The sequence below is a fragment of the Triticum aestivum genome, chromosome 4A, assembly GCF_018294505.1.
Source record: "Triticum aestivum cultivar Chinese Spring chromosome 4A, IWGSC CS RefSeq v2.1, whole genome shotgun sequence".
Taxonomy (NCBI): Eukaryota; Viridiplantae; Streptophyta; class Magnoliopsida; order Poales; family Poaceae; genus Triticum; species Triticum aestivum.
The window spans coordinates 435431571-435443494 of record NC_057803.1 but is presented as its reverse complement, the minus strand read 5'-3'; the positions used below and the strand labels follow the sequence as shown (position 1 = coordinate 435443494).

Genomic DNA, 11924 nt, shown 5'->3' with positions numbered 1-11924 from the left:
CGGCTAGGAAGAAATGACTCGGCCAGGAGCACGCCGGCTCATGGGTCACTTCGGCCCATCGGATCAACATATATGAGGAAGGCCTCGAAGACTAATGCATGGCTTGTTAAAGGCCAGCTCGTAAAGGAGTATGACGGGTCGGCTTGACGCAGGCTCAAAAGGCGAAGACTTTTTTTACTTGGGAGATAAGTAGAAAGCGGGATAGAACACGGGTCGTAATACAACCCGGACTCAGTTAGAACCTCTGGAGACGAAAAGACTAAATTACGATTAATCGAGAGCTAGGTTGGCGAATCCGCACCCTTGTAATTGAGATTTCCAGCAATATCAATCAAGAAGTAGGTCCTTACTTCCATCCTGAGGGCCGAACCTGGGTAAATTTGTGTCCTTCGTTTCCCAATCAATCCCTCTTAAGCGACCTCCTAGTTGCAGTGGCCTCTAAACTTCATCCTTTCACGAGGACATCTGCCGTGACAAAACCACGACACCCCGCGCCCTTTCGTCGTTGGAAGGATCACTCCGATGATGATGACAACACATACGGCGATGAAGGTGCCGCCGTCCAGCCAGGCGGACGAGGTCACCGTCGGCTACAAATCAGTTTAGGTTTTATTAAGTTTTACGGATGAAATTTTATCAAACTTTATGTTTGTTTGCATGAATTTCATCGTATTTGTATGAATCATATTCAAATTTATTTGTATTGTGGTTGGATGGTTGGCTGCGGACGTGTCCGTGAACAAATACTATGTCTGTTTTGATGGGCTTTTTTTACGAGAAAATTTCCGACTTATTCATCTCTAGTCATAACAGTGCAACAAACATCAATCATAATAATAATTACATTTATTATTTATAAACCATCTAGTGACGCGAGGACTATAAGAACTGGAGCAAGTCTAGGAAAAAATATCCAAGAAAGTCCGTTAAAAACGATAAGTCTCACACTCTCGTCAACGGTCGCACTCACTGGTGGGCCTAGAAAAATCTGGGAACACCACCTGCTAACGCCAAGTGTCTTGTGGGCCCTCAACCAACGGACCAAGCCCCTATCCTCATCCCCGGGAGCGCCGCAGTACTCTTCCCGCCACTCCTATCTTCTCCTCCAGGAAAAATAAATAAAACCTGGCTGAGTGGTTGTATTTACGGAAATGCCATGGCCGGCCTTCCTGGCGGTGGCCGCGAAGCTCATCGTCCTTGCGGCGGCCGCCGCGACGGCGGCAAACGCGGCCTCCTACGCGCGGTTCCGGAGGCGCCACCTCCGCCGCATCCGTAGCCCCATCGACGAGTCGGCCGACCCCGTTGTCGATTTCCGCTCCCTGCCCTCCTCCGCCACCGCAGCAGGTCCGCGTTCCTCCCGGTTCTCTTTACTGAACCATGTTTTTAATATCTGCCTCCTGAGAAAGGCGCTACATTGATGCGATTTAGCTATATGGTAACGATGAATTTGGTGGGTTATCGATGTAGTTGTATGGTTCGCCAATTCATTGTCTATTTTTTTTTTCGGAAAGGTCCAATTCATTGTCTGCCAATTGATCAACCTATAATCAATCCATTTTTGGAAACTGTGGTGCTGTGGGTGTGGCTGATCAGATTTGCCATTGTCATGCAGTACTGTATTTGTGGATCTTCGTTGGCACAGTTCTGTTCACACTTTGGAAAAAAAATCGAAATAGACTAAAAACCATGTTTCACATTTTGTTTAGCATACTTGTAGCATCAAAAATCATTGATGGTGCTTCAAATTGTTTGCAGAAGATGATGATTTCTTCTTCGGGTTAGCGACCGCGCCTGCGCATGTTGAAGACAGGCTGGACGATGCTTGGCTTCAGTTTGCGACCGAACAATCCGTTGATGACAAGGAGTCCATGCGCAACCAGAAACAAGTCGATGCAGTGATGGCCTCTGCTGGTGGTGATGGAGGCTCTCAGCCATCTTCTAGGCTAAGTGGGGACGAAAAGGGTACCGATGGAGAGAAAAGGAAGCCTCTTAGGGTAGCCATGGAGGCTATGCTCAGAGGATTTGAAAAGTTTTCTGAGGGTGAAGAATCTAGTGGTGGAGATAACTGCAGCCACAATGTTGCTGCTTGGCACAATGTTCCATGCCCGTAAGTACATCTATGTTCATGGCAAAACTGTTTCTGAATGAAGAGATAGTTTAGTTCAGTTTTGTAATCCAAGGCCTCTTTTTCATGATAAGAAGCCCAGGGGCGGACCCAGGGAAAAGGTTATCGGATGTATGTACGTGTAGACATCAAAGATGTGTAGATTTAAAAAAAACTTATATACTATGCATAAAGTGATACTTTAACAATTAACAATACACCATAATTAGATAGATATAGTAGTCTAAATGATTAGTTACCAAATAAAGAGTTTACTTGAATCATTAATCGACATACAAAATTGAACAATAATAAAACATCAGACTCCAATAGCAAAATAGAACGCCTTCTCTATTCTCACTTCTACAGAACAAAGACGGCCTGACGATGCTGCAAAAACAAAGAGCAGCGCAAAGATTTGGATCAGTTTCTAGCATAAGGGGGAATCCTGTCTTTGGATGCCTGGGCTATCTAGCCCGCATTCCCTGGCCAAGCTGCTGCTAGCTAGACCCCGCAGCTTCTGTTGGCTGGGCCTGCCTGGCTGCCCAGTGTTTAGCTATTTGGATCAGGGATGTCACACACATATGGACTATATGTATATGTTAACTAGCATTTGTACCCAATGTCCTGTGCACCTGGCCGGATTTATGTGGGTACGCCCCTATAGAAACCGCCCACTAAGAAAGTACTTCAGTTTGCCTTAACTGGCTGATGATCTCCTCATGTTATTGCCTTTTTCCTACTTTAGATACCAGTTCCATTTGTAAATACGGTGCCAAGAGAAGTGCATAAGTGCATATTTACAGTTATCTATTTATGATAATTCTTCATGTTACTATTCATCTTTTTATTCAGTCCAATTATCTGGGTGATGCTGTTTCACAGGCAGTGTTGTGCCTAAAAGGTTGCTTATGTGAAATGAACTCTCACATGTCTGTGAACTTGGTAGGACTAGGGTTCCTACCAGGCCTTCGGCGCAGGTTGTATGGGCAAGGAGGACGGGGACGAGGGCTGGAGCGGGCGCGCCGGCGAGCAGGCGCCGTCGCGGCTAGGGTTGGGTGCGTCGCGGCTAGGGTTCTGGCTCCTTGGGGAGCCGGGCAACAGAAGATTATAATATCTTTATTGCTTAATCTCAAACGGTGTCTTACAACTAGTATTTATAACTTTAGCCTAAGGTAACTTGCCTAAGATAACTTGTGGGCCAAGCCCTTAATACTAATGCCCGGTGGGCCTCTTCCTGGTATAGACCAAACCGGTCATAACATCTCTCTCTGCCTGCGCAAACAGCTCGTCCTCGAGCTGAAAGTCTGGATAGTGTTGGCGGAATTCCTCACGCTGCTCCCAAGTAGCCTCCTCCTCCGGAAGGCCCGCCCACTGAACGAGGACGAACCACACGCCACGACAGAGCTGTGCCTGCAACACCTTTGCCGGCTCTGGAAGAATGCGACCATCGGCGGTTGGAGGAAGCGCCGGAGGAGCCGTCGGTGGCTCGCCACGGAAAGGCTTGAGCAGCCCCACATGGAAGATGTCGTGGATGCGAGCGTGGGCTGGAAGCTGAAGACGATAGGCCACCTTCCCAATGCGCTCCAAGATAGGGAAGGGCCCGGCGTAGCGAGGGCCGAGCTTGCGCTTCGCGCGCGGGTCAAGTGACTGCGTAGAGCGGTGGAGAAGACGCAGCCACACCCAGTCACCCACCGCGAACTCCGCCTTGCGATGATGATCGTCGTAGTAGTGCTTGGCCAGCTACTGGGCCTGAAGGAGACGCTGACGGACCTCAGCAAGCATCTCGTCACGGGTGCGGATAAGGTCACCAGCAACCTCCGTCCGAGCCGTCTCCGGGTCCATCGGTAGTATAGGCGGGGGTGGTCGACCATAGACCACCTCAAACGGCTTAGCGCGCAGGGCGGAGTGATAGGAGGTGTTGTAGCAGTACTCCGCCCAAGAGAGCCAGTCCACCCACGCGCAAGGCCGATCACGTGTCACACAACGCAAATACATGGCAATGACCTTGTTAACCACCTCGGACTGACCGTCCGTCTGAGGATGGAACGCCGTACTCAGGCGGAGCTGGACACCCGCCATCCTGAAGAGGTCGCGCCAGACATGGCCCGTGAACACTGGGTCCCGATCACTGAAGATCGAAGCAGGGAACCGGTGTAGGCAGACAATGCCGTCGAAGAAGGCCCGGGCCACGGACGCCGCCGTGTACGGATGGCCGAGCGCGATGAAGTGGGCGTACTTGGAGAAGCGGTCGACCACCGTGAGGATGACCGACTTGCTGCCCACCTTGGGGAGGCCCTCGATGAAGTCCATGGATATATCCGCCCAGACCTGAGACGGCACCTCCAAGGGCTGAAGTAACCCAGCCGGCCTCAGGGTCTCCGTCTTGTTGCGCTGGCATGTCTGACAAGACCGAACCCAGTCGCGGACCAGGGCGCGATCGCCAGGGATGTAGAAGTCGGTGCGAAGACGATGGAGGGTTTTCTGCACACCCTCATGACCCACCGAGTGGGCGAGCTGTAACACCTGGTGACGGAGATCATCATGCGCCGGAACAAAGATCCGGCGCCCATGGAGAAGTAGTCCGTCAGAGAAGCGCCAAGGCTCCTCCAGGTCGCCGGCCGTGAGCTGCTGCTGAAGAAGGAAGGCGTCGTCGGCCGTCGCAGTTGCGCGGCGAATGTCGGCGAAGAGACCGAACGTCGGTCCGGAGCGGATGCACAGGACCGCCCCGGCGGACTCGTCGGCGGAGGGAGCGAGGTCGGAGTCACGACGGGACAGTGCGTCAGCCACGGTGTTAAGGCGGCCCGGCCGATACTCGACGGAGAAGTCGAAGCCGAAGAGCTTGCTGATCCACTGGTGCTGTGGCACGATAGACAGCCGTTGGTCCAGCAAGAACTTCAGGCTGTAGTGGTCCGTGCGAATGCGGAAGGACCGTCCCCACAAGTACGGCCGCCAATGACGAACGGCCTGTACAAGGCCAATGAGCTCCCGCTCGTATGCCACCAGCTTAAGATGGCGCGGAGCGAAAGGCCGACTGAAGAAGGCGAGGGGCCCATCGCCCTGATGAAGCACGGCGCCGAAACCGGCGCCCGAGGCGTCACAGTCCACCACAAACGGGCGGTCGAAGTCGGGCATCTGGAGGACGGGGCCCGTCGTGAGGGCCCCCTTGAGGGCCTCGAACGCCGTCGTCGCCTCGTCGTCCCAGGCGAAAGCGTCGCGGCGAAGCAACCGCGTGAGGGGCGCCGCGATGAGCCCGAACTCCCGGATAAATTTCCGGTAGTAGCCGGCGAGGCCGAGGAACCCGCGGAGAGCCCGCGGCGAGTGAGGCGTCGGCCATGCGGAGACGGCCGCCACCTTGTCGGCGTCCATAGCCACCCCGTCGGCCGAGATGACATGGCCGAGGTAGGCGACGGTAGGTGTCCCGAACGAGCACTTCGAGCGCTTAAGGTGGAGGTGGTGCGCCCGAAGCTCGTTGAAGACGATGGCGACGTGCTGGAGGTGCTCGGCCCAGGTGGCGCTGTAGATAAGAATGTCATCAAAGAAAACAAGCACAAACCGCCGTAAGTAGGGTCGGAGGACGTCGTTCATCAGGGCCTGGAAAGTCGCTGGGGCGTTGGCGAGGCCGAAGGGCATCACCAAGAACTCGAAGTGGCCACGGTGGGTGCGAAACGTCGTCTTGGCGATGTCGTCTGGATGCATACGCACCTGATGATAGCCCGACCGGAGATCGAGCTTGGTGAAGAAGCTCACCCCATGGAGCTCATCCAAGAGCTCGTCGACCACCGGTATAGGGAACTTTTCCTTGAGCGTGAGCGCGTTCAGGGCGCGATAGTCAATGCAGAAATGCCACGTGTCGTCCGACTTGCAGACGAGAAGCACCGGTGCGGTGAAGGGTGACGTGGAGATCCGGATGATGCCCGCGGCGAGCATAAGGGCACACTGTCGCTCCAACTCATCCTTCTGCAGCTGAGGGTAGCGGTAGGGCCGAACCGCCACGGGAGTGGTGCCCGGCATGAGGTGAATATGATGGTCGTACACCCGAGTGGGTGGATGACCCCGTGGCTCGTCGAAGAGGTCGCTGTGCTGCTGCAGAAGGGAATCCAGCAGGGGTTGCTCGGCCTCCGAGGACGCAGCGACCAGCTGGAGGTGTGGCACGGCTGGCGCAGCGCCTCCAAGGCCGTCCCACCGGATGCGGCGGCCCAGCCGCTAGAACGTCATCGTGAGCGCGTTGAAGTCCCACAGGATGGGACCGAGGGTCCGGAGAAAATCCACCCCGAGGATGAAGTCGAAGCAGCCAAGGTCGATCCCTGCACAGGTGATGGAGAAGTGTTCGCCACCGATGGAGATGGGAACGTCGCGGGCGAGCCCATGACACCGGAGGCGATCGCCGTTCGCCACCGTGATCCGCAGGCGCTCCCCGCCCGTCGTCGGAAGGGCTAGCCGACGCATGGTCGCCTCGGGCAGGAAGTTATGGGTAGAGCCAGTATCCAGCAGGGCCACCAGCCGCTCACCATGGATCATCACCGGCAGCAGCATGGTCCGCTCGCCACGGATGCCAGCGAGGGCGTGGAGGGAGACGACGCACGCCGTCGCCCTGGAATCCGCGGGCGTGTCCGCGGCCGCCTCGGGTGGTGGTGGCGCGTCGGTCGAGTCGTCCGCCTCGGTGTAGTCGACCGTCTCCAAGTAAAATAGGCGGGGGCAGACATGGGTCGGCGTGTAGGGCTCATCGCAGTTGAAGCAGAGGCCCTGACGGCGACGCTCCTGCTGCTCGGCCGGTGACAACCGACGGAAGGTCCGTGTGGTGGCCGGGGGTGCGGCTGGAGGAGGCCGGCCCGGTGCTGGAGGAGTCGGCGTTGGTCGACTGGGCTGGCGGCCGCCCCGTCCGGACGGTTGCTGCAGTGCCTGGGCCCGCTGCTCGAAAGCCCGGGCGTAGTACATGGCCGTCTGGAGGTCGGGGGGATCCCGGAGCTCGACGTCCACGCGAATATGGTCTGGCAGACCGCCCACAAATAACTCGGCGTGCTGAGTCGCGGAGACGCCCGGCGCGTGGCACGCCAGGGCCTAGAAGCGGTCGGCGTAGTCCTGCACCGTGGATGTGAAAGGTAAGCGGCCGAGGGCCGCCAGTCGGCTCCCGCGGATAGGAGGCCCGAACCGGAGGAGATAGAGCTCCCAGAAGCGCTCCCATGGTGGCATGCCGCCCTCGTCCTGCTCGAGGGCGTAGTACCAGGTCTGCGCCGCGCCTCGGAGATGATAGGACGCGAGCCAGGTACGGTCCGAAGCGAGCGTCTGCTGCCCGCGAAAGAACTGCTCGCACTGGTTGAGCCAGTTGAGAGGGTCCTCCGTGCCCTCGTAAGTGGCGAAGTCCAGTTTGGCGAATCGAGGGGGTATCGGACCGCCGTGCCCGAGGGCTGCTGCAGTCGGCGGCAGCGCGTGTGCCGGGTCGGGGATCTCCGGGCCGTAGTTCGCCGAGCCGGAGGGACGGTCAAACCGAAGGGAGGGCGTCGGGTGTTCCGGCGCCGTGGTATACACCAGGCCCGGAGACGAGCCGGCCGCCCACGCGGGAATTGGCGATGGCGATGGCGGAAACTGCACCTGGTGCAGGGGCCGACCAGTGGGCCTGGGCGCGGGTGGTGGTGCTGTCGACGGTGGCGGCTCCTGGTGGTGCTGCGGCGCCGCAGCCAGCATCGAGGTGGCCAGCGGGGGCGCCTGTAGAAACTGCTGGGGAGGGCCCCCCAGCGGTGTGGTGGTGGCCGGCCACGCTGGCCGAGGAGTCCCCGCGGACGGGTAGTGCTGCAGCAGCAGCGGCGGCGGGGCGCCCCTCCGTAGGGCGACTGGAAGGCTGGGCGGGCCACTGGAGCGGCGGTGGCGGCGCTCGGCGGCGGGGGCTGGTTCCCGGTGAGATAGAGGCTGATGCCCTTGACCGCCTGGACAAGCTCCCGAAGGGTGCCCGACACCTCCTCGGGCGAGAGGATGGGGGCGGCTCCGCCGCGGTGGTGGTCGGCGCTGGCGGGGTGGCGGTCCCAGACGTGCTCGCCGGCATCGGCGCGGAAGGGGCTGGCGGCAGCGTAGGTGGGGCGGTGGTGTTTGGCAGCGGCGGCGGTGATGGACGAAGCGACATGATCGGTCTGGTGTCTCTGGATACCAAATTGGTAGGACTAGGGTTCCTACCAGGCCTTCGCCGCAGGTTGTATGGGCAAGGAGGAGGGGGACGAGGGCTGGAGCGGGCGCGCCGGCGAGCAGGCGCCGTCGCGGCTAGGGTTGGGTTCGGCGGCGGCTAGGGTTCCGGCTCCTTGGGGAGCCGGGCAACAGAAGATTATAATATCTTTATTGCTTAATCTCAAACGGTGTCTTACAACTAGTATTTATAACTTTAGCCTAAGGTAACTTGCCTAAGATAACTTGTGGGCCAAGCCCCTAATACTAATGCCTGGTGGGCCTCTTCCTGATATAGACCAAACCGGTCATAACAGAACTCAATCTATTTCTTCAGGCAAGAGAGGCTTAAATTTTGGTCCGATCCTGATACTGAGTTGAAACTTGCTAAGGAAACCGGCGTTAGTGTTTTCCGCATGGGCGTAGACTGGACAAGAATAATGCCTAAGGAACCAACTGAAGATTTCAAGAGCTCGGTAAGTTGATGCATGGGAGCATGATTATGAACTTCATATGCCTCCCAAAACATTACATTGTTTCTTTCCTTTGTAGCATGCAAATCTCTGTATTGCTGAAACAAAGACATACATTGTGTATTTTCTAGGTTAATTTTGCAGCACTTGAGCGGTATAGATGGATCATTCAAAGAGTTCATGAGCATGGGATGAAAGTAATGCTTACCCTATTTCATCACTCACTTCCACCTTGGGCTGGGGAATATGGTGGATGGAGGATGGAAAAAACTGCTAATTATTTCATGGATTTTGTAAGGTACTCTTCTCTGGCAGTCAAACTGGTCAAACAGATACATTCTTCATTGGGATGTTCTTTTCTTGTTTATGGGCTCTTGAACAATCGCGTTGGTTTTATTGTGTAGGCTTGTTGTTGACCGTGTGTCAGATTTAGTGGACTACTGGGTGATTTTCAATGAGCCACATGTGTTTGTGATGCTAACTTATTGTGCCGGAGCTTGGCCTGGTGGGGATCCTAATGCAATTGAAGTAGCAACATCTGCTTTACCAACCGGTGTATATAATCAAGCTTTGCATTGGATTGCTGTTGCGCATGCTGAAGCTTATGACTACATTCATTCAGAAAGGTAAATAGGATCTTGTGGCATTGTATTAATTAATATATATACTATTATGAGCTGAATAGATAGAGTGTGTGTCCCCTCTTTTCCTAACCATTCATTTACTGATTGGTAGCAAGAAAGCAATGATGATGGGTTCAATGCAAGAATGTGTTCCTCTCTTTATCTAACCATTCTTTATTGATGGCAGCAAGAATGCAATGATGCCAATAGTTGGTGTTTCACATCATGTATCGTTTACACGGCCATATGGTCTATTTGATGTTGCGGCTGTCACAATAGCTAACTCAATGACCCTATTCCCTTTCATCGATAGCATCTGTGATAAGCTGGATTTTATTGGCATCAATTACTATGGTCAGGTGAGTTGAGTACTGTCTGCGTAAATAAATTGCCTGGTCCTCTATATGACAACATTTCAAAAATTCCCTCTTTAATGCAGGAGGTAATATCAGGACCTGGCCTAAAGCACGTGGAAAATGATGAGTACAGTGAATCTGGTCGTGGAGTTTATCCCGATGGGCTGTTTCGCATCCTACTTAAGTTCAATGAGCGATACAAGAGCTTAAACATACCTTTTATCATTACTGAAAATGGAGTTTCTGATGAGACTGATCTGATTCGGAAACCATATATACTGGAGCACCTGTTAGCCATATATGCGGCCATTTTAATGGTATGTTCTTAGTCAATCATGCATTTTAGTATGTCTTCATGAGGAATGTGTGTAACTTCAGCACACTCATAACCATATTTGTTTGAAGGGTGTGCGTGTGGTTGGCTATCTATTCTGGACAACGTCGGATAATTGGGAGTGGGCTGATGGCTATGGTCCCAAGTTTGGGCTTGTTTCTGTTGACCGTGCTAATAACCTAGCACGGAAACCTCGCCCTTCGTACTATTTGTTCACCAAGGTACCTTCTAGTTTCAGCGAATCTTGCTAACATGATAAGTCTGTTCCTTGTTTCTAAAATATAGGTGTGTTCTTTTTTGTTAAACTTTGGTTCTTTAAAATGTGAAACATTGCTAGACATGTCGTTTCCATCAATAGTTTGTCTTTTCTTGTGCATGTTTATTATTAAGCACACATATTTGTTACAGGTTGTCACAACTGGAAAAATTACGAGACAGGACAGAACATCTGCTTGGAGGGAACTGCAAGAAGCTGCGATTCAGAAGAAAACACGCCCATTTTACAGGGAAGTAGATAAACATGGTCGTATGTATGCAGGTAGATATTGATTCTCTTAAAGCATTCTTATAAAGAAGTGAACTGTCAGGATCTATAGGTGGTGGCTTGTTTTTCTAAACACAACTTGATTAGTAGGGCCTGCAACTGCTTTTGACTGGTCATGAAATATGTCAATGCTACTGGCCTCTGCTTAAGCTTCAAGATTAAGATTTCCACTTGAATTGGTTATCATAATCACGTTTGAGATATGCTTAGCTATTCTCAGTTTGAATTATTCATTGAGCTGTGGGAGGGCTGAGAAAAAACAGCTATCTAGAATGAGAGTTGTATTGCAGTGTTTGCTTCCCAAATCTAAGCATTACTGGTCTTCTTTGGCTTACAGGGGGTCTAGATCGGCCTATTGAGCGAACTTTTGTATTGCGGGACTGGCGATTTGGCCACTATGAAATGGAAGGCTTGCAGGATCCTTTGAGTCGCTTTGTAAGATGCGTTATGCGGCCATTTCCACGCAGGAAGATTCACTACATTGAGGACGATGCAATTTCTTACTCTATTTCTTCTTGAGACCTGCTATTGTAGTTGCTATCCATAGTTCTGTTTCTTTGGTTACAATAAAAAAAAACATCAAACTTTTGGTGAGTCAATATCCGTGTGTTTCGTTGTTCCTTTGTCTGTACACATGACCTATTCAGAAGTTTATCTTGATTACTTTGTATTTGTGCAGGGTAATATTTCCTCTGGAGGAAGCACATAAGAAGTTATGGCAAGTGGAAGCTTCACATTTTGCATTTTAAATGTACATGGTTATATACTGGTCACTGTAATAGTAGAAGCACCTTGTAATTTCCTTCTGCTTTAGTTTATTCTTATCTCCAGAACGTCTAAACAAGTTAAATTCTTGATTTGACTGAAGATGCAGCTGATTTTTTTACCAACTACCTTATGATTTACTAGATTAAAATGTCTTTTTGCAATATAATTAAGCTCATAAGTAGGTTCCACACTTCTTAATTGAACGCGATGCCAGTGAAACGTTTCACTGAGCATATGAGCATCTTGATACCCATATGTACAGATTCCATGTTTTTTCTAGATCTGAACACATATATACGTTCAAGTCAATTGAGTTAATGGCTGCTATTTATGGTCTAAATCAGTGCAACCATCATGTGATCAGCCCTGCCATCTTACTTGGAGTATCCTAGTGTCCAAATATGCGGTACAAATAATGGGAAAAATTCTCCCCTCAGAAAATATATTCATGATTAGTTTTGAGCAGTTCTGTTTCTTCTTGTAGGATTTTTGCCTCCTTGGAAAGTAAGTACTATAAGATTGCAGGTCAGGACTTTAAAGATTTAACTATCGCTTAACTTGTGTACATG

General features: G+C 52.3%; 1 protein-coding gene across 2 annotated transcripts; it reads left to right on the top strand.

Moving 5' to 3' along the window:
* Positions 1-1066: 1066 nt before the first annotated feature.
* Positions 1067-11477, top strand: LOC123086234 (beta-glucosidase-like SFR2, chloroplastic). Of its 2 annotated transcripts, none has more exons than XM_044507955.1 (11): positions 1067-1344; positions 1756-2107; positions 8595-8733; positions 8862-9028; positions 9135-9356; positions 9541-9712; positions 9793-10026; positions 10115-10264; positions 10452-10581; positions 10925-11177; positions 11267-11477. In XM_044507955.1, the coding sequence occupies exons 1-10, from the start codon at positions 1152-1154 to the stop codon at positions 11104-11106; spliced, it is 1941 nt and encodes a 646-aa protein (XP_044363890.1). In that variant the 5' UTR covers positions 1067-1151; the 3' UTR covers positions 11107-11177; positions 11267-11477. The 2 variants fall into 2 exon arrangements, with proteins under 2 accessions (XP_044363890.1, XP_044363891.1); XM_044507956.1 differs by having other exon boundaries at positions 1074-1344; positions 1759-2107.
* Positions 11478-11924: the final 447 nt, after the last annotated feature.

Excerpts from the sequence above, each read along its gene's own strand:
- LOC123086234 (XM_044507955.1), top strand. The coding sequence starts at position 1,152 with ATGCCATGGCCGGCCTTCCTGGCGGTGGCCGCGAAGCTCATCGTCCTT. Across the intron at positions 10,265-10,451 it reads CGTACTATTTGTTCACCAAG|GTTGTCACAACTGGAAAAAT; the intron begins GTACCTTCTAGT and ends TATTTGTTACAG. Across the intron at positions 10,582-10,924 it reads ACATGGTCGTATGTATGCAG|GGGGTCTAGATCGGCCTATT; the intron begins GTAGATATTGAT and ends TTTGGCTTACAG.